The sequence below is a fragment of the Tupaia chinensis genome, unplaced genomic scaffold, assembly GCF_000334495.1.
Source record: "Tupaia chinensis unplaced genomic scaffold, TupChi_1.0 Scaffold000410_1, whole genome shotgun sequence".
NCBI lineage: Eukaryota > Metazoa > Chordata > Mammalia > Scandentia > Tupaiidae > Tupaia > Tupaia belangeri.
Window position 1 is genome coordinate 2519437 of NW_006159915.1, and position 23344 is coordinate 2542780.

Below are 23344 nucleotides of genomic sequence, written 5' to 3' on the forward strand. Positions count from 1 at the left end.
AAAGATATATTTATGTCATTTTCAAATTCTGGAACACATGTCTAACTTTGGGCAGAATTCCATTTAAGGAATTATTTGTAATTTTATAGTAAAGAGATTTATAAATTACTTCTGTGGCTCCATGACTACTTCTGCTTCAGAAAGTGTTAAACCTCTCTCCTTTTCTTTTCTTCTTCTTTTCCTAGTGGCCATGTGAACTCACGAGAGAGAGAGAGGGAGAGGGAGAGAGAGACAAGAAAGCACATCCAATGAGGACTAGCCATGCCACAATCCCTTCTCCTGCATCTTCTCCTCCTTTGAGGATTTTGGGCATAGATATACACAACATCTTGCCCATTTCTGAAGCCACTGGGTCTGGGGACCTGGCTCCATTAACCACCAGGTCATGAATCCAGCCCAAATGTCTCTTTTTGTCTACATCTCAGTTTTTTTGTTCCAGCCACATACTAATAAAAATACCAATTCGCTGAGCACTTATTTTGTACCAGGCACCAAGTGCACCTAGAAAGTTTTAAGTGCATGTGCAGTTTTTAAAAGAAATATTGTTACTTCTTTTATGGGGCTTTTAAAAACTTAACAACGTGATTTTAGCTTATTATTATTGAACTACTTGCTTGTATTTTTTTCAAGTTTATTTATTTCAACACTGACAGAAAGATAAAAATAGAAAGAGAAATGTCCGATATGCTCAAGGAGATCCTAGGATGTGAACCCAGGACCTTTCCTATGTGAGTCTAGTTGCTTTACCGCTGCACCATTGCCTGGTGGCCTCTGCACTGATTTCTTTTGGCTTTGTTTTTATGTTTTGTTTTTAGCTTTGTTATAAGATGTATGTGTCCACCTGAGGGAGACAGAGAGAGAAAGAGAGAGAGAGAAAGTGAGAAATGATCCCCAAGGGGGATGGCCACACCACAATCCTTTTTCCTCCATTCTCCTCTCGGGAATTTTGTGCACTCATGCTCCTGTACCCAGTGTGTTTTTCAAGCCACTAAGTCTGGGATTTGAACCAGGAAGTTTACCCTCTGAGGTCCAGCTGCCTTAACCTACATACCATCTACTGGCCCCATGAACTATCTGTTTTAAATTGTAAACACTATGAGAACATTACAATAGTCATTTCATAAAAGACCTAATTTGAATGCTTCTCAGGTTCTCAGAAAAGTAATCAGGAAATGATCTGTGCAAACAGTATTCAGTTGGATTTTTTTTTTTTTTTAAATTGAAGCAAAAGTGGCATGCAGAAATTCACTGTGCTGAGCTCAGAATAGTCTGGCTCTGCTGATAGTGCCTCTGCGATGGTTTTGTATATTGATGGGATACAAAAGTGACCCAACAAAATTCAAATTTGATGAAAATATTTATGGAATGGAGCATTCTAATTAAATGAGGTGTCTTGGTTAAATAATACTTGAACAGAAAACATTTGTTGCCGCTCTTGTTGAAAAGCTTACAGAAATTATTAGTGCATGCCCTCCTTCAGTGAACAGAGTATCATGACGATAGCTGACACCGTGTTTGGCAGGGATCACAAACTTAAATACCTCGGGGGTCAGGTGTGAAGGCAGCTCAGTCAGAGCATATACCAGAGAGGCCAGACGGTGGTAGTGGTCATCGCAGTGCTCTGTGAGGCAGTCCTACATGGGAGGTGTTCCCAGTTCAAGCACAGAAACCTCCCTGAGTACACCAGGCATGATCCGGGGCTCGGTTAAAGGCAGGGGGTGGATTGTGGCATCAGGACCCTGTTGGGGGCGTTGCCTCTGTCTCTTCCTTTCTCTCTCTCTCTTTCCATCTCTCTCTGCCTCTCTGACTCATGGAAGGAAAAACCTTGGGGAAAAAAGAGCACATACAATATCCCAGCATCTAGCCTTAGTGATGGCCTCCTAAATGTTTTCCATTAGGCAGTCCTGTGGTATCTGTCCCTTTATGTTCATGTGCCACCCAGCATCCCAGTGAACTGTAGGTGTGGTTTTACTTCCAGTTTATAAATGAGAAAAAGGCAGCACCAAAAAGATCAAAACCTTGTCTGCAATACACATCCTTACTTAGTGCCTACAGTGGTTGCTCAACATCAGGACGGAAATCCCAACTCACTGCCATCTGGTTAACAATGACAGAACAATCAACGGAAGCCTTCACACACATTAACCCACCTAATCCCACCAAAAATGTAGAGGTAGATACTAGTATTTCTACTGGTTTTATGCATATGGAAACTGGACCCCAAAAAGGTTAAGACAGCTACTCAGTGTCATATAGCGAGTAATTGCAGAGCTAGGAGTCGAAGCCCTAGGAGGTCTGTTTTGCAGAGCCTCTGCTCTTGGTTCTTAGTGGCAGCAATATTGGCTCTCCCAGGACTCAGTCCTGTCTGGGGACATTTTGATTGTCACAACTGGGGAAAGAGGGTGCTAGTGGCACCTAGTAGGCAGAGGCCAGGCTAAACATCCTACAATGCACAGGGCAGTCCCTTCCCCCAATAAAAACAGTCCTGCCCCAAATGTCAATGGCATTGCTACTGAGAAACTCTGGTCTATGCGATCATCACCAAATAACCAGGTAGAGAGAAAGCAGGCCGTCGGGATAGATGCATACTGACAGCACATAATTTAAAGTTTCAGCACAAGATAAATCTCTGCTGTCAGATTGCTTCCATGTCATTGGTCTCTCTCCTCTAAAACATGAACTTTAAAATTAACCCAGATAATTTATAGTTTATTTAACTAAGTTGTTGGAGTGTTTATACCTTCTTATAATACTCAGTTCAACACATTCTGTTATACAAAAGTTTTCTTTTATGAATCTTGCCTTGATAAAAAGAATCTTAAACACTTTTTTTATCCACCTACATATTCACATTATTAAAATTCTACCATATAGCTCTATACAGTTATCTCTTTAACCAAATTTGTTCCAAATGAACCTCTCTTACCTCCTCTTCCCTCTGACATTTATAAGTTACTTCCCACAGGCTTAATTACTTAGCAGCTGTCTTGGTATACTACTTTCCCTTTTCCCTGTTTTCACCCCGAAATGCCTGCTATATCTAGTAATTATTTTCAGAGTTTAGAGAAACACTATGTGATGAGTTAGACGGAGGGAGAGCAGCTTGGAGGAACAGTGACGTCAGCAGGAGAAGACAGCTGGATGAGAGGGAGTAAGTTCTCCTGACAGTGAATTCAAGACATAAAAGATTAAATACTTAACAGATAATATGCTTCATGGAGGAAAGGGGAAGGGGCTTCAGCCCTGGCAATTCATCCACAAGTCTCCTGTCAGCAGTGGTTTGTTTAAACATCTGCTATGCATTTGTGATTTTAAAAATGTGTCTTAAGGTACTTGGGATTTTCTTATAAAACAGATTTCTCTCTAGGGTTCAAAATATGTGTTCTTTTAGACTTAAAAATCCAACCAACATTTTTAATGAGCTCCTGACAAAACTAGAACATTCTAGATCTAAATTTTGTGTACTTTTGGTCAATGTTACTTCCTGTTTTTGGAAGAAGAAAAACGATTAAGAAAGCTCCAAAGCTGCTTACATTTTAGACTGTTCTTTAAATAATGATTTTATATGAGTTAAGTATAAGCTGGTTAAAAAACATACGGATTAAATTTTCCTTAAAATATGAATGGTTTTAACAATTAAGAAAGCTGAGTGTTTGACAAGTTGTGGTTATTTTTTGTTATAACATAAATATTTGAAAAGAAGTTGTTGCTATTTTTTTAAAAGTTTCCAATATATTTAGATTTACCTTGCCTTTACTCATTCACTTTAATTTACTAGCATTATGCAAATTGCCCCAAATCTATTTTAAGATTATGTATTTTATTAAAAACAAGGAATAAGAATTTAGCTGGCAGAATTTATAGTTGGGGGATTTCTTTTGTTCTATTACTTTAACAATTCTATTCTTAAGAATTGCTCTGGGCAGAATTTTTCCTTTAGGCAAACTCATGTGGTAATACTTTATAAGACTCTTTTGAAATTGGTGTCATATCACATTTAAATGCAACTCATGAAAATTTGATTTGTTTTTTTTCACTATAATTATAGATGACATAGAAATAAAAGGATACTGCTATGGTTTCTCATATTTGTAATAGTATTCTTAAATGCAAGGCTGTATCTTATGCCTGTATCTATAAATGTATTATTGTGGGTCATAGAACTTAGGCTCCAAGTTAAGCTAGTTAAGTTAACTCTTTTACTATGTTCACACGGTTGCCAAAATACAAAAATGTTAACCAAGATGGTGTAGCAAAATTTTCCCTCAAAGAAAACACAATTAACACTGGAGGGGTCAATGGGGAACAAAAACTATGGCGTGATTGAACTTGAATCGCATGACAGTTACTAGGTTCAGTCACATAATCTAGGCTCATTCAAGTAGGGACCCCCACACAGGGAGAGACTACTGAAGTCTAGCATCATTTCAGAGAGAGTGTCTAGCCTTGAACTTATCATTTGAGACAATCATCTTAAGTGCGCTTGCCAGAAAGACAGACAGAGACAGAGAGATAGAAAACGAGAAATCACCCCTCAGGGGGCATGGCCATGCCTCAATCCCTTCTCCTCCATTCTCCTCTCAGGATCTTGGGCACGCAGACACACATGCCCAGTGTGAGTTTAAGCCACCAGGTCCAGGACTCAAACCATGGTCGACTACATGGGAGTTCAGCAACACAGCCATTTCGCTAACTGCTGGTCCCAATCATCTTAATTTCTAAAAAAGCGCTTATATAGAGAAAAATGCCAGTGTTTTATCTAACTACATAACTTGAGAGCAATTTTCATCATTGCTCATATTTTCTAAATTTTAATATTTTCATTATTTACAATAGAGCATGTGCATGCACATGAGCGACAGACAGAGAGAGGGAGAGAGAGGAGGGCAAGCCCTCCACCAGGTTTGGTCATGACACAACTGCCTTATCCCAGTAGTCGAGCTTGTGGGCTCCTAAGCATTGGCACATGTGCCTGGTGTGTTTCCGGCAAACCAGGCTGGGGATGCAAAGTAAGGTCATTACCCAGCATCCAGCTTCTCTTTAGTGCGTTACTGCTGTGCCACAGAGCCGGTCCCTCTAAGCTTTTTTTCCCTTCCCTAATCATCCTTAGCTTTCTCAGTCTCAGAAAAATACGTCACAGTTGGCTCTCAAGTTTCATTTATTGAAGTAAAACATGTTTATAGTATATAACATGACAAAAAGATTAAGCATAACAATGAGTTGAGAGAGATGTAACCCACACCTTGTTTAAGCAGCTGTCAGTAAAAGTCATAGTGGCCACTCTTTCAAAGAATCCACTCTAGGCAAGAAACTACACTAAATAGTTCATATACGATTGTTATCTTTGTAATCTTGCCCACAATCATGGAAGACAGGTACCGTCGCATGTTACAGAGGATGGAAGTGAGAACTTACGTAGTAAAGTGACCAACACGGGATCTGGGTACAGGGTTTTCAGCCTCTAAGAAAGTTTATGCTATATCATGTTATTTATCATAAATATGTATACACATACATATGTGTATAGGTTTATAGGTATGTGTGTGTGTGTGTATATATATGAAATACGCACATATATCTATTTCAATACTTGCTACTAAATTGTGCCTCATACTATGATTGTCATGAATGTCCCTAATTCTGAATATTACATTTTCTCAATTCCAGTAAGTTTGATGCTAACCTAAAGAGATACTGGTCACTCTTCATACTATGTTGACTCAGCCCTCTTCACTTTTCTCAGTTATAGGTTTTTATGTAGCCTTTGTCTATCAAATATCCTTAATACATTCATACTGATGTTATGTTGAAAAGAGTTGAAGTGTTTCTAGTAGAACCATAATCCTTTCCTAGTAAGTATATTGTCGTGTCAATCATGTTTTTTCTTCATATTAGATCCTTGGATATGCGTGGGATTGAACTACTAAATTTTACTCCTTTTTTATTTCATTTTCCATTACAGGAACATCCCTCTCTAGGTCAACTTTCAGAAAAATTAATAGACAACAACATTAATGTCATTTTTGCAGTTCAAGGAAAACAGTTTCATTGGTATAAGGTATGCTAATTCTTAAAGTATGGAAAAATTAAAATGCTTGCAGTGATCATTGAAATTAGAATACTTTTTTGAAAATCAGATAAGGATTCTAGAATTTCTATACATTGCACACACTAAGTTTATAACTGCTTTAACTAAACTATACAGCAGTTCTCCCTGTCCGTGTGTTTATAAGACCCCCCCCCAGTGAATGCCTGAAACTGTGAATAGAACTGAACCCTACGAATACTATGTTTATCATATTTATAGTATTTTCATGCCTATGATAAAGCTACTGTACAAATTAGGCACAGATTAACAATAATAAAATATTGAGCAATTAAAATAATAAAACTGTAATAAAAGTTATGTGAATATGACCTCTCTCTAAATATTATACTGTATTCACCTATTTTCAGTGGATGACAAGTAACTGAAACTGCAGAAAGCCAAACCCCAGCGGAAGGGGGACTATTGTACTTTACAGTGTCTTAAATTAGCCTGTAGGTATAAATTCCACCTACGTTTCAAACAACTTTATTAAGTGCGTGTACTCAGTGCTGTTTGAGAATTATACTCAGTACACACGGAATCACTCTGACACTTAAGTTGGCACTGAATGAGACAATAATGAGGATTTTTAAGGTGACAGTTCATATTCCATCTCTACCCTTCGTGTCCAGAGTCCTACTAATATTCAGGTCTGTGGGTATATGTGATGGTAGGTAAATTTGGAAGACTGTTTAATTTGCAATAGAACCAACACACCTAGCTTTGGTATCGATCATCTAATAAAGGACAGAGAGGAGTCATGAACGTGGCTGAGCCTGTCAAAGCCTTCTTATCTAAGAACAATTTCAGAACCCGTGCGCTAGCCTAACCCACATACTGAACAGACATAGGACAGCTATGTCACACTGGAGATGCCACAGACCCTTCCCCCCAACAAAAAACTGCTGTTTGCCGACAGTCTCTTTTCAGTCTATTAGGTTCTTCATTTCCATGATACTGTGATACTCTAATGTCTATTATGTATCTCTTTTTCATGGAGTCATCTTCATCACCTTTGCTGTCTTAGCTATCTTTGCTTCCTTCTACTCCCTAACTCTAAGTCCTCAGTGGCCAGTGGTCAGGGCCCTATACTTATGTTTTAAAACTGCTGAGAAACTACATTTTCTCTCCTACTTGTATTTTCACAAAGTTGGCATTCCCCCCACCAGTTTCCCTAATGCCTAACTACCATATTTACCATCTGAAAGCACTATTTTAATCATATCACTTCTTCTCTTAGAAATGTCCAGTGGAACTATTTAATTCCATGTTTTAACAAGTTTGTATACTATGGAACCACTTTTTAATGTAACAATACATTTATATCCATAGAAGTAGGGCTCCAGCCCAACCTAAATGGCCGGACGAACCACTTTATTAAAAACAGTAACAGCTTCCGCTTATTGGATACTTAATTATTGTCAGATGCTGAGTTTATAAACATTATTTCATCTAACCCTCTTAATAAGTCAGAACAATGATGGTAGAATGATTAATATGCCTAGTTTAAAGATGAAGAAACACATTTAGGGAAGTTAAATACTTGCCCAAAGTTGCTAACAAGTACTGTGCTCTTTTTCTTTTTTTTGGAGAGGTTTTTGGTATAGATCACATGCACTCACCAGAAAGACAGAGACAGAAAGCTAGAAATCACCCCCCAAGGCGGATGGCCATACCTCAATCCCTTCTTCTCCATTCTCCTCTCGAGATCTTGGGCACACACATGCGTCCGGCATGAGTTTAAGTCACCGGGTCTGAGACTCGAACCACACTCAACTACATGGGAGTCCAGAGACATAGCCATTACACCAACTGCTCGTCCCTCAATACTGTGCTCTTCTTAACCCCCGAGCTTAATAGCTGACTTTCAAATACCATGCAGCTTTTCATAGCTTTTGCCACCTCTTGCTCTGTTGTTTATATATTGGTGGTATTATTGAATCTAGTAGTTTCTCCCTACTCCTTTTCAAATTTACCAATGATTTGGGCTAGACAGTGGTGCAACAGTACAACGTGACCCCCTGCAAGGCTAACCGACGTGGGAAGTTTCTGGATTTGCATCCAAAGACCTCCCTGATTAGCCAGGCACGCAGATGCCCATGATCTGGGGCCAGTTGAAGCTGGGGGTGGACTGCAGTGTCAAGACGCTACTGGAGGTGCTGTTTATCCTCTTTCTCATTGAAGAAATAACAGCAACAACAAAACCCACCTCCCAAAAAATTACCACTGACTGATGAACCATAAACCAGGTTTACTGTTAATTAATTGTGCACAAAGTAAGAATCAACAGTTTCCAAAAGTCTGATAAGCTCTGCTGCGTCCTGAGCGTGTCCTACTTCAACTGCCCAGAGACCTTTTTTTTTTTTTTTTTGAGCGTCTTTAATCTGCATTGTAGCATCCTCAGAATTGATCTGCCAAATCCATCCTCCAGCTCTCCAGCTGCCTGCCAGGAGGATCTGTTGAAATCACAAGTGCAACCACAATACTCCACAGAGTAAAAGATTCCAGTGGCTCCCTCTGATTTAGAGGACCAAGTCTCTACTATGGCACATGAGGCCATCTGCTGTCTGCTCGCCTCTCTCGCCTCATTCCCCCACTATTCCTTGCCTTGCACTTGTTCCTCCAGGCATACGTTTAATCTTCCTGTGCACACACACTCATCAGGGGGTTTCCTTTGTGGCTTTGTTCTTGCTCACCTCCACCCCCATGCTTGGAAGCTGTTCTCCCTCCTTACTTGGTTAACTCTTGCTAGGTAGTCCTCTTGTTAGGGTCTGTGCATATCTTTATTGCTTCCCATGCGCAGTGTTTTGTGAAGCTCATTTATATGCCTGCGAGATCCTTAAAGATGGAAATGATATTGCCTAGCAATTTAGCATCTTCAAAGTGGTATGCAAAAGGTGTTCAATAAGTAGTTGGGAAAACGAATTTAAATCTATGAGAGACACATTTTCCCAGTGACTTGGGATACTAATTGTTAATGTGTAAGTAGTAGCTGGCATAAAGCAGGAACAAAAGTAGTTGCAAACAGAAAAATGAGTGACTAAATGGATCTCAAGACTAAATATGCACCCTTCACTCTAGTCAGACTGCTTTCTTCTCTGTTCTTGCTTCAGCTATAACTCAGGTAGACCTTTAAGCCTCTGTTCATTCTCATTTTCTCCCTAGAAATATCTAGTCTTCTCTATAATTACTAAATATCATCCATAAAGAACATCTACTCTATGACATTTCCACTCGTGGCAATGATTTTTCCTGTAGCTTGGCCCTACAAGTACTAAAGGTCATTCCATGGAACGGCAGTTCTATATATCAGTATATGCCACATGACAAAGAGTTTGGTAATTTAAGACTATTAGAAAAATGCTGCATTAGGGGCCAGCAGGTAGCATGGTGGTTAAGGCACTGGACTCCCACGTGGTCGACTGCGGTTCAAGTCCCAGACCTGGCAGCTTGCTTTCTTGCTTTCCCTGTCTCTCTCTCTGTTCCTCTCTGGTCAAATTAAAACAAACAAACAAATAAATAAATAAAACAATTCCTTTTTTAAAATGCTGTATTAAATAATATTAAATTATTTCTAAATTGTAGGCCTACTCTGAACCTTTTAATTTGTAAACACACATTATGAGTCTCTAAGTGGAAGTTTGCAGAACTTAGCAAACCTATTTGCCCTCGTTTAAAATTTCTTGAGGCTATGTTCTATGGAAAATGTCAGTCTATATTTTAATTGGCATTTTAGGTCATCATGTAATTCAAGCTGTAGACACGTACATTCATGCACACGCACATACACACATACATAATACCATTTCGGAGATATGTTTTGGCCACCCTACCTACTAGGCTACTAATATTTTTCTTCTTTTATTGTTTTCATTCATGTAATGGCTCAGTGGAAGCACTAATGACTACAAAAACAAATTAATATTGTAGAGTGATAAGCCATTTTGCCTCTTACTAGCATTATGTAAATGTTACTGATTTGTTTGATAGGATCTTCTACCCCTCTTGCCTGGTACCATTGCTGGTGAAATCGAATCAAAGGCAGCAAACCTCAATAATTTGGTAATAGACGCCTATCAGGTATGTTCAGTATGCACGACTTCTTTTTCAGATCAACTTTTAACCCTGATTTCTATGGTAAGGTACAAACTAGTGCCTATCGTCTTGAGAGGAGTGGTCGAGAGGACAGGAGACTCAGAAGTGGGCGTCACCAGCTCGCCACGACACCCTGGGAAAGTCGCTTCTGCTGCCTGTGCCTCACTTGTGTCGCTGGCAATAAACTAAGTTTGGGGTAAAGGCTATCTGAATTTCCTTCTCCATCCAGTGCTCAGGGAGACACCAAATCATGGGTAGAGAATGTACTTTATTACAAGAAATTGCACAATTTCCTGTCGTAAAGATAAAGAAGTCCACACTTACTTAAAGCAACAATCTGCCGGGGAATGTGAACCATCTGACAATACAGAGATTTGTAAGAGGACGCCCGGTTGGGGTCTTCATGATCAATCACTTGAGTGTTCAACCAACGATTTTAAAAGTTTTATTAAAATCACTGGATGGAAAGAACCACTTTAATAGGTATACTGTTGAACTGAACTGACAGTTTCGTTCTGTCACCAATCCTGTAAAGAGTCAATGCCTAAATACAAAGAATTCTAAGAAACATCTGCTCTCACAACCTGAGTCATTCCTGGATAGAACAGTCGCTTTAAGATGGCATTATAATAGTGACTGTTACTTTCATACCACTAAGAACCAGTCACTTTCCATACATGACCTCGTTTAATCCTCACACCTGACTTAAAAGGCAGGTGTGTGCACTCCCATATGTAGCTGTAGAACCCAAAGTATGGAGAGGTTAAACAATTAGCCAGAGGCCACATAGCTAATAATCAGAAGCAGCTGGATCCGAATCCAGGTGTTCCTCAACTGCGGGCCCCAGGTGCTTCCTCCTGTACGATACCACCTGTTCTTTATTTTCTGTTTTGTAATTTTTTTTAACATAGTGTCAAACGATACGCCTTATTCTACCTCGAATTAATGGGCCAATTACAAAGTCCCCCTTCCCCAAATTCTCTGACTCCCCCTCTGACACGTACAGCTTAATAGTGTACATAGTAGCCAAAGCGCTGAAAAGCCTCAGGCCACTTCTTCTCTGCTTTTCTCCAGGCAGCACCTGCCTTAAATCTGCGTACAGCAGAAAAAGGCAGGAAGTAAACACAGGATATGAAATGGAGAACTTACTTCAACTTTCTTCTCTTAAAAAGAAAATAAATCTTGCTAGATTTGTTTTTAACAAAGATTTTTTTCATGTCTGAAAACTACAGTGAATGGAATAAGGAAGAGCATCTTGAATTACATTTCTTTCTCACTGTTAAAACAGGCACATTAGGACTAGGAGAACTTCTTACTCAGGAAATCAAATGTATATATATTTCATTCCCATCCGAAGTTTATCTCTAAGAATAATCCAAGAAAGGAGCTCTTTTCAATGATTAAAGGAGCAGGCACTGTTAGAAGTTATCCTGTTTTCATAGTATAAACTTTCTATTACCCTAGAAAAGGCATAGGTAAAAAAATTGACATTTTTACCTGTGGATCAGGCTGCACCAACGGCAAAGGAAACAGCGACATTTTGTTCCGTGTTCCTTACCTGCCCCGGACAGGTCTGGGATGCCTTAGTCTGTTGTAGTTCTGGTTAACCTGAAACGGTAGAAAAATACTAGTTGGGGCCAGTAGGTGGCGTGGTGGTTAAGAGCGCTAGACTCCTACATGGCCCACCGCAGTTTGAGTCCTGGACCTGGAGACTTACTTTCTCACTTTCTCTCTCTGTACTTCTCTGATAAAATAAATAAATAAAATTAAATAGAATAATTCCTTTTAAAAAATACTAGAAAGTTCAACAAAAGATGTACTCTGGCCAACTAATCTCCTTTAAGTTGGAATTTATTAGTATTTTTATAAGTCTATATTTTTAAAATTCTGCCAGTTTGTATTCACATTCCAGCAAAAATAATTCACAATTTGTTAAAGAATTATACACCAGGAAAACACAGATTCTGCCTCTGTATCTATTTGGTATTAAAAGGGGAAATTAAAATTGTGTATGGATCTTAATTTCTAAATTCCTTTTTTTTAGAGATTTTTTACTATAGGGCATGTGCTCTTGCCAGATAGAGAGAGACAAAGAGACAGAAAGCGAGAAGTCACCCCCCCAGGGGAGATGGCCACACCGCAATCCCTTCTCCTCCATTCTCCTCTCAGGATCTTGGGCATGCATGCACACGCACCCAGCGTGAGTTTTAAGCCACCGGGTCCGGGACGCGAACTGCTGTTGACTACGTGGGAGTCCAGTGACATAGCCATTACGCTATCTGCTGGTCACCTCTTGATTTCTAAATTCTGAAACTAGACAAAATTTAAAGATTTTTCTTCATGCCCTCCTTCAAATAACATTGGCCTAACTAGATTAAGACCTTAAGACAAGCAGAACATCAGAAGGGCAAGCTGAAAACATTTGTATTTCCTTCTGGTCTGTCAAATCATCATATATCAAAATGATTTGTACATTATTGGAAGTTTCTATTAGTTTACCAAAATTATTCAGTTAACGATTGCAGTGTTTAAGTTTTCTGGGAGATAAAAAAAATGTGGTTGACATAGTATTACCTAATCCAATTAATATTTGCAAATTTGAGTAAAGTATCTTGTTCTAAAGCTACATTATCAGAATTCTATGATCAGTTATCAATCAGTAAGCACATGTCTCTTTTTTTGAGAATGATTTTTGCAATAGGGTGCATGTGCCCACCAAAGAGACAGAAAGCTAGAAATCACCCATGCCTCCCCACCCCCCCAGGGAGATGACCACATTGCAATCCTTTCTCCTCCATTCTCCTCTCAGGATTTTGGGCACACATGCACACGTGCCTAGTGTGTTTTAAACCTCCGGGTTTGGGACTTGAACGGTTCAAGTCCAACAAGGTAACTATTATGCCATTTGCCAGTTCCAGCACATGTCCCTTCATCGTTCATATCGCTGAAGAACAATTACTCAAGAATTAGCAGCCACAGGAAATTACTGTTTTTTTCATACCATGTGACACACTATCTTTCATTAGGTACATACCTCATTTTTCCCTTTCTTTTTGTTTATGAGCACAGGATAGTTTCATGTAGTAGTCTCTTAGTTTATAGGACAAAATTTACACAGATATGAAGTAGGTGTTTAAGGTAGACAGACTCAGATACTGTGATGGAAGAAATTTGTGTGCTTGATAAGTCATAGGAATTAAGTAGATGTTTATTGACTGAGTTTATAAAAGGTTGAACAAATGAATGAATGGTTTCCTGTGTGTATAAAGGGTGAATAAGTCAATGAATGGCTTCTTGCCTAGTAATAGGCCCGATTTTGGTATTAAGGATTGGAACAAACTTGATTGACAAAAGCAAGCACCAGGGACTTGATAAAAATTCTAGATCATTTTTGGATAACTTTACAAGACCATATCTATCAGGTAATTCTTATATATACGGTAAAGAAATGGCCTCTCATAAATGTACTATTCAACTCTGAATCAATAGGGCATTTTAGCTTTCATGAGCGTCTAAAGTGTTTGAAACTGCAGTGTTCGAAACTGCAGTGTTCTTCAGCAGCTGTATGTTAAAAAGATATTCAGTATTTTAAGCTGTCAAAATTTACTGTTTGTGATGATATGAGTTTTCAATGTCTTATTTAAACTTTATCATAAAATGTAAATATTATTGTATTAAAAATGATTACTTTTGCAGCATATGGCTGGGTAAGAAATGTCTTTGAAGTGATCAAATGCAATCTTGAAAAAATTGTGAAAAAATTTGAACAATTTAAATGCAGATAATCTAATCCTTCAGTATTTCTTATGTATTGAAAATATAATTCAGTCATTATGTGGAAACACTGTTTTTACTCACCCTTTTATAGAAAAAGACTCTTTGATTAGTTAAAAATGAAATCTAGAATGATTTAATAAGCTTGATTCTGACTTGTTGCTTACATTTGAAACTATATGGTCTGTAATTAAAAATGATGTCTCTGCAGAAACTCATTTCAGAAGTGAAAGTTCAGGTGGAAAACCATATACAAGGGGTCTATTTCAACATTACCGCCATCTGTCCAGATGGAGCCAAAAAGCCAGGCACGGATGGATGCAGAAACGTGACAAGCAATGACGAAGTATGTGGGTGTGCGTTTTTCCCATTTAAAATATACTGAGTTATTTGGCATGTTTTCTCACCAAAAAATCAAACCATTCTGAAAAACCTTACTTACTACTAGCTCCAAGAATCCTTTTTTATACTTCAAAATAACTTTTGTTGTCTCTTCTCAAAGTTCCTACTCATTTTAACTCAATAGACTGTTCTCTCAAACTCTTATGTTAAAGTAGATTTATATTATGTTAAACACCTACATAATAATTATAGCTTCAAACTCTTCAAACAAGTAGTGTCTATACTTATAATAATGATAATGCCTTTTTGGTATCAAATCTGCAAATTCTCAGAGTAAATGTAAAATTGTAAGTAATAAATCACAGAAAAGATTGGGAGTGGTGGAGCAGTTGATGAAGGCTAAGATTTCCCACATCTTTCACTTTGTAATGACTCCAGTACACTCACACTGATCTAGAAGGAGGTAGGGAAATTTATTAAGAACGGTGAAAAACGAGATGTGGCATCATTTAGCTAAAAATGGATGAGATGTAAAGAAGAAAGGCCCAGATTACAAGAACATCAGGAAACAGGATCAGAGGAGATAGAAATTCTCTAAGGACTGGTACAATAGAGACTAACACAGAGAGACACTTTCAAAGGGAATCCTTGTAGGGAGATTTGTAGTGATTTCCAATGAGTTGCCTACCTTTGAGATATCAGCTGCCTCACTTTTTTCCTTTTCTTTTATTTTTTTATTTTTTATTTTTTTGGAGAGGTTTTTGCCATAGGGCGCATGCACTCTCCAGAAAGACAGAGAGATACAGAGAGATAGAAAGAGGGAAATCACTCCCCAGGGGGGATGGCCACACCGTAATCCGTTCTCCATTCTCCTCTCGGGATCCTGGTCACACACGCACACACGCCCGGCGTGAGTTTAAGCCACCGGGTCCAGGACTTGAACTGCGGTCGGCTACATGGGAGTCCAGCGACATAGCCATTACACTAACTGCTGGTCCCTAGCTGCTTCATTTTTAAGTGAATGACTTGGACTAGAAGAGAGATAATCCCTCTTCCTGCCAACTCTAAGGTTCTGTGATGTTCTTTTTCTTTAGAAGTTTTTGCCTTAGAGTGCATGAGTATACACAGGGAGTGAGACAGAGCCAAGAGGGAAAGTGAGAAATCACATCCCGGGGGGATGGCCATGCCACAAATAATTGCTTTAATGCCATGCTATAGAGAAAAAGAAAAAGAGTTATCTAAAAAGATAGAAGGTCTGAAAATTCCTAAGATTAAATAAAAGCCAATTTTTCTTTCTCTTAGAACATATTTTTTCACTCTTTAGGATCTTACAGTCTGCAAGTGGTATAATTATTCTAACAAGCTGTATATTTTAAATTCATCATTGCAAGTTTCTAATTCTGTAATCTCTTACGTAATCACTCCTTGAATTTTATTTCAAAGACATCACATAGCAATTTACAAAAATACACTTGCTATTATTAAATAAAATAAAAAATGTTTACTAGCAAATGATAATACTAAGTTAACTTTCTGGAAAAAAAAATGGTTACCATCTTAGAAATAGTTCTTTCTCTCTTTCCTTTTTTTTTAAGGATTTTTTTTTCCCTCAGGGTGAGTGTGTTCCCCAGAAAGAGAGACACACAGACAGACACAGTAACATGCAAAGTGAGAAATCACCCCTTTCTCCTGCAACCCATGCTGGGGTGGATGGCCACACCAAAATTCTTTCTCCTCCCTTCTCCTCCTGGGATCTTGGGCACACACCTACACACGTCCAGTGTGATTTTCAGGCCAATAGGCCTAGAACTCCAACCGCAGTTGGCCATGTGGGAGCCCAGCAAGGTAACTGCTATGCCTTCTGCTGGTCCAGTAGTTCTTTCTTTCAAAATTTCAGCTTTGGAAGAATACTGTTCTTTACTTTTCACATTTTTTCCCATTTTCTTTGTCTATATCTCTTTTAGTTTCAACCAAGTAATATAAACAATCTGACTCGCAGGAGTAGTCATATGACTTCTTAAAGAAATAAGCCCCAAGTTTTGTTGTACTACTAATAATGGCAGTGACCATATTATCCTATACACACCTGTTAATCCTTACCATCCGTAAAGACAAAAAAATTGAAAATACACCAGATTCATTTACTTTAATGAGGTTGATTCTAATGTCTAAGGTATATATTAGCTTAAATTTGCACTGTTTATCTATTTCCCTATCTTGACAAAAAAGCATAGCATAAATTACTTTTAAGCCATTAATAAATAATTTTTATTATGACTTAAAAGTAATTTATCATATAAATATATCATCTATATACATTTGTGTACACACACACACACACACACACACGGACTTCAAAAAGTTTATGGAAAAATGGAAATAAAGATTTTTTTTTTTGCAAATTGTTTTTGTGATCCATGCCTAGTTTTTTTTCCCAGAATATACATTTTCCATTCACTTTTTGAAGCCACCCCTCCACATGGTGCACAACATTTGTGTATCAACTTATTTGCTAAACTACCAAAAGATGATAACATGGATTGATAAATAGACATATTAAATCAATGATGTAGTACAAAGGAAGAATTAGAGAAAAGGGGAAAATTTGACGATGGAAAGGAACGCTGATATGTTGTGAGAGATGCCAGTTTCTGCAGCTCAGCTCCTTCGGTCTAGCTAACGTCTCCCTCTAAGACAAATGAGCCCTGTATTGAGGTCTTAGCCTCTGAGACAGAAAGTCCCAAACCTGTATTCCTCTGAGTAACATCAGAAAAACCCTCATATCACCTCCATTGACACCCTGTGTAAACCAAATTTAACTCTGTACTCGGGCCACTAGAAAATAGGAAGAAAATAAAAATACCCTATTTTGAACATCTCATCTCAAGATTTTAAACCAGTACAGAAGAAGCCTTTTCTGTTGTTGTTTTTTTTTATGTTTAAAGAATTATTTAATTTTATTCTTTTATTATTATTCTTCAACTTTACCAGAGATTGAGAGAGAGAGCAAGCCACCAGGTCTAGGACTTGAACTGTGGTTAGCCATGTGGGACTCCAGCGTCTTAACCGCCACACCACCACAGTCCCTACAATGCTTTATTTAATCTGTCTCTAATGCCAAATATTCAGTAACTTCACACATTAAAAACTGTGGTATATTCTTCTTTAAATTCGCTAAGAAAATGTCACCAAAGGTAGAGTAGACGCTTCAAATAGACTTGTACCTCGGGTCTATTCAGTGATATAATACAGGCAATTAGCCATCATCGCATCCTCTACCTCTACATTTTATGAATTGGGAAAGAAATGACATTAAAAAGGAAATGTTGTGTCTCTAAATGAAATATACTGCCTGTGTATTTTATAAATACTATATAGATATTTTCTAAGATGGTATACTATTCAAAGATATAATATTGATAAATATAGAAACAATACTGGTAAAAAAAATAATAGGGATCTCTAAATATATTTTCTTTTCCTCCTAAATTTAGGTTCTTTTCAATGTAACAGTTACAATGAAAGAATGTAAAGTCACAGGAGGAAAAAACTATGCGGTAATCAAGCCTATTGGTTTCAATGAAACCACTAAAATCTATATACACAGAAACTGCACCTGTCAGTGTGAGGACAGTGGAAGACTTAAAAAAAAGTGTGTAGATGAAACTTTCCTAGATTCCAAGTGTTCCCTTTGTGACGAGAACAAATGTCATTTTGATGAAGATCAGTTTTCTTCTGAGAGTTGCAAGTCACACAAGGATCAACCTGTTTGCAGTGGCCGAGGAGTTTGTATTTGTGGAAAATGTTTATGTCACAAAATAAAGCTTGGAAAAGTGTATGGGAAATTCTGTGAAAAAGACGACTTTTCTTGCCCGTATCACCATGGAAATCTGTGTGCTGGTGAGTAGAAACATGTAAGGAAGTTTTTAATAATCACTATTAGACTAACATATATGTTAAAACATCTTTAATCACATCTTCCTAAATTACCAACACTGAATCTGAATTTAGTCCTCAACGTTTCATAGTAACATGGCAACATATTTATAGTTCACGATTTTAATGTTCATACAAGGGAACTTCAAAAAGGTTTGCGGGGAACCAGCAGTTAGCGTAATGGCTATGTCGCTGGACTCCCATGTAGTCGACCGCGGTTCGTGTCCCGGACCCGGTGGCTTAAAACTCACGCCGGGCGCGTGTGCGTGCGTGCCCAAGATCCCGAGAGGAGAATGGAGGAGAAGGGATTGCGGCGTGACCATCCCCCCTGGGGGGTGATTTCTCGCTTTCTGTCTCTATGTCTCTCTCTGTCTGTCTGGCGAGCGCACGCGCCCTACAGTGAAAATCTCTCAAAAAAAAAAAAAAAAAGGTTTGCGGAAAATGGAATTAAAATAGGTGTTAATTTTGGTGCAAAACATTTTTGAAATCTATGCATAGTTTTTTTTTAAAAAAAAAAATACACATTTTCCATGGACTTTTTGAAGATCATTCTTTCCAGGAAATACTTCAAAATAAAAACATAAAATTAGGTTGTTTCTTAAATTTAGTCCTTGATCTTGCAAAGATACAGACCCCAAAAGGAAAAGGAAATGACCAATGATGTCCTATACATTTTCTAGAAGAATTAGGGTGTTCTTCTAGACATAGCTGATTCATTCTGCTAAAGAGTTACTTCCTCTAGCTTGTTCAGAAGGTTTTATTTCTGTTGAAATGATGTAAGCTATAAAAATATACTTTATTAACTGAAAAATTCTTCATGCACTATTATAGATGGTATTGTAGCTTTTCAGTAATTTAAACCCCTCAGATTTGTCTTTGGAACAACATTAGCAAGAAAATTGCCAAAGGAAAGTATTTCTCAAGAAAATACTGGCTTACTAAGTAATCTAGAAGATTAACCCCTGAGACCACACACAGACCAAATTTTAAAAATAAAATATAAAAATTTCAACATTACTTTTCGGCTAATTCTATTTACTGCCACCTAGAGGCTAGTTATCCAGAAAGTCTATGTAACACTTGACAACAGAAAATACTGTTTTTAGATTAATTAAATAAATTGTCATCTGAGTTCTGTGATAATTCTTCTGTGATAGGGTATTAAGTCCACTTATTTTGAAAACATTCTTTAGTATATGCATTTTAGTAAATAAATATTGTTAAATTATTGATGAATGGAAACATTTCATTGTCATAGCATATAGAAAGTATCAAACCTATAAAAAATAAGTTTCCTATTCTTATCTAAGCTAAAAATCTGGCCCATATCACCTAGATATGAAATGGTAAATTGTGCATTTGCCCTATTATATATGTATTTTATATTACAAACATTTATTCAGCTGTTACTGGTATCATGGGTGAAATGGATTATATGAGTAGATAACTATACAATGAACCAGCAAATTACTCTATTTTATAGAGAAGAAAAATATTATTTTGCAGGGAAGAGGAAGAATTTTCCAAGATCATCTTCTACAATTATCAATCTCTCAAAGGCGTTTCAAATACTGTAAGAATTCCAGTCTCTGTTTGCAACGAAATATCAAAAAGAAAAAAAAAATCAATGTATTGGCCCTTCTATATATATGACTATAACACTACTGATCCACACGCAGATGATAATCTGCTTTGAACTGCTTATGAATAAGTTCAAACCGCAGAGTCGGCATGCCTTTTCTACACTAGTGTCTTTAGGGAATAAAAACACATGTTCACAGATCTGCTGGCTGGAATTCAGCATGTAGCCTGGACAGGGGAACAAGGTCTGGCAGATATTTGTTTGGTCTGGACCTCATTAGTTTTACACTCAGCAAATTGAGCTGATCCATCAATGGAGTCTATAGAACAGTTACTATGTAAGATGCTCAGCAACGAAAGAAGGAAGACAGGGAGCAAAAAAAGGGAAGGCATGCCCATATGGCTGACCGCTGTTGAGTCCCAGACCCAGAGGCTTGAAAATCATGCCATGTGTGTGTGTGTTCATGCCCAAAATCTGGAGAGAAGAATGGGGAGAAGAGATTGCTGCATGACCATCCCCCCAGAGAGTGATCCCTCACTTTCTCTATTTCTGTTTCTCTCTCTCTCTCTCTCTCTCTCTCTCTCTCTCTCTCTCTCTCTCTCTCCCTGGCAAGTGCACACGCTCTATGGCAAATAAATAAATAAATAAATAAATAAACAAATTAAAGACAAAAGGGAAGAAAAGAAAGAAGGGAGGGAAGGAGGATTTCATTGGCCTATGGCCAAATAAGCTTAAGAAACACTATATAACCCTGTAAAATAAACTCCTAGTGAAGATTTCTAGTACACATCGACGTACTGAGTTTAGAGAGATTTTTGCTAGAGTGCATGCATTTGCCATAAAGAGACAGAGAAACAGAAAGCAAGAAATCACAACTTCCCAGGGGAGTGGCCATGCCACAATCCCTTCTCCTCCATTCTCCTCTCGGGATTTTGGGCATGCATGCACATGTGCCCTGCACAAGTTTTAAGCCACCAGATCCAGGACTCGAACTGCAGCGGACTACATGGGATTTCAGAGATGTAACCATTACACCATCTGCTTGTCCCAGACGTACTAAATTTAGACACTTGCTGTAGTGTAGAATCAATTACTATGTATGACCAATGTTTCCTCACCTTATCTGCATAAATGCTCTCCCCCAACTCACACACAACCTTCCTTTTTTTTCTGTTTCTGCATTTACCACTCATAACAGTTCACAGCATAGATCAGAATGTGGCCCACTAACCTACTGAAAATGTGAAAGGATTAGTTCGACTTCTCAGAGACCTTTAATGTGACACTAGCTGTACCGCAGCAGTAGTGGTGTTTGCCTCATCGTCCTAAAAAGTTAGCCCATGCTCTTAGCGATAAGAAGAGACTAAATAGATCATGGAAGCCATTAATCAAATACCCTTATTTTCCTTATTTCAAGTCAGACAACATTACTTCAGCCCTTGTGACTTCTTTATATTTGAATGTTTTTTATTTAAAACTGAAATGTGCAGTGACATTTAAGTAATCAGGCAGTCACCAAAGCAGGGGCACCCTTCACACTTATTAACATGATGTATTAGCGTGGGGCAATTATCTACAATGGGCCAGCTTTGAAAACAGATACTGCTCAGTGCTGGCATTGTTTATGTCAGCTAGATATAAAATGATGCTGTTTCCATTCACTTGACTGTCGCTGTGTTTCCATGGAGATAGGAGGGGAATCCGGGTTTGGAAACTTCACAAAGTCAGTGGTCTCAATAACTTAGGTCCTGGAGTATCTTTGTTGCAGGGCATGGAGAGTGTGAAGCAGGCAGATGCGTATGCTTCAGTGGCTGGGAAGGGGATCGGTGCCAGTGCCCATCAGCATCAGCCCAGCACTGTGTCAATTCAAAAGGCCAAGTGTGCAGCGGAAGAGGCACGTGTGTGTGTGGCAGGTGTGAATGCACCGACCCCAGGAGCATCGGCCGCTTCTGTGAACACTGCCCCACCTGTCATACAGCCTGCAACGAAAACTGGTAATATTTCTGTGTCTCCAATCATACATAAAGAAGTCCTTCATGTTTGCTCTTTTAGTCCTGCCTTCCTCAATCTTAAAAGTTGTCGGGCCCAGCCTTGTGACACAGTTGGTGGTGACAAAATGAACAGCACTACTAGAAGCCACATGGTCAACCATAGGCTTATGCACAGTCCCCAAGAGCCTAAGGTGCTGGAAGGCTTGGGAAAAGAGTTTGCAGAGTTTTTTGGTGCAAAAAAAAACAAACAAACAAACAAACAAACAAGTTTTTGTAAACAGGTGCTGCCTGTTACCCAGCTTACTATTACTTAACTGTGTGATCTAGGACAAGTTGTTGAAATTCTCTGTGCTTCAGTTTCTTCATCAAAAGTAAGGATAATAATACCTTACTAGATTTCAGTGAAAAAATTAAATGATTCCTGTTTTTTACAAAAAGAAACCTTACTATTTGATGCATGGTTATCATAGAATAATTAGTTATTAATATAATATCTATTTTATATTTGATACATTAAGATAAAGGACGATGTGGCTATTAGGAATTCCAGAAAGAAGTAATATATAAATGAAAGGTGATACATTAAATGAAAGTGGCATTACTGTTTGTGCCAATAATTTTCCAATAATTTGAGATCTGTTCAAAAACGAATTGAGATCTGTTCAAAGGCTACTAACCTAAATACTATTGTACATTTCTATTTGCTTTATTCAAATGTTTAAAATATTCACTTTCTTAGCTCATTAGCTCAAGTGAGCTTTTTAGACTTAAAAAGCTTTATGCATGGTAGGTTCCTTAAATGATTTGGAAAAGCAGTAACTTTGACACCATAAAGTTCTTTCTAATGAACCTCATCAAAATTTAAACTGTCTCTTCATTCTTACTTTGTTATTTTAGTTCTCACAGAAAATATGACCATCTATTAGCTTTTTAAGAACGAATGTTTTCACTTCTCCTTCTCCTTACAGGAATTGTGTGCAATGCCTCCACCCTCACAATCTGTCGCAAGCTATACTTGATCAGTGTAAAGCTTCGTGTGCTCACACGGGACAGCATTTTGTGGACCAAACATCAGGTAAACCAAAGCTTAATATTCAAAGCGCTGAGGAGTATCTGCAGAGGACCATGTTCTCCCAAAAGGCCTACAGATAATCATGCTAATGAAAGGATTGGTGGTTTCCATTTTGTTTTGCTTTTTTTTTTTTTCATTATGTAACATTGCTTTATTTTTAAAATAGTTTTATTGAGGTATCATTGTTATATAAAAACATGTATACATTAAGGTACACAGTTTAATGAGTTAGTGATTAATTTCTTTTAAATCACTCAAAGATGGTATTCTTTGTGATTAGGTTTCCTTACCTCATCCACACAGCTTAATTTCCATGCTGTGTACCTCCATGGATGGACATCCAAATAAATAGGCAAGGGAGGCCTCAGTGAGCCAAAACCCAGAGTTCCCCATGTAGATTCATTGCACTGAGAGTAAGGTCTGTGGAGCCATCATTTTCTTCCTCCCCCTAAATGTACTTCCAG

At 38.0% G+C, this 23344-nt stretch overlaps 1 protein-coding gene across 1 annotated transcript in view; it reads left to right on the top strand.

Annotated features, from left to right (window-relative positions):
* The window catches only part of ITGB8 (integrin subunit beta 8), a 102173-nt gene that overhangs the window by 70462 nt on the left and 8367 nt on the right, over positions 1-23344 (top strand). The window contains exons 8-13 of the mRNA XM_014590146.2: positions 5963-6058; positions 10079-10168; positions 14169-14303; positions 17794-18199; positions 21586-21811; positions 22777-22883. Of these exons, the coding sequence (XP_014445632.1) occupies positions 5963-6058; positions 10079-10168; positions 14169-14303; positions 17794-18199; positions 21586-21811; positions 22777-22883 (1060 nt within the window). The remainder of the gene's footprint in view (positions 1-5962; positions 6059-10078; positions 10169-14168; positions 14304-17793; positions 18200-21585; positions 21812-22776; positions 22884-23344) is intronic.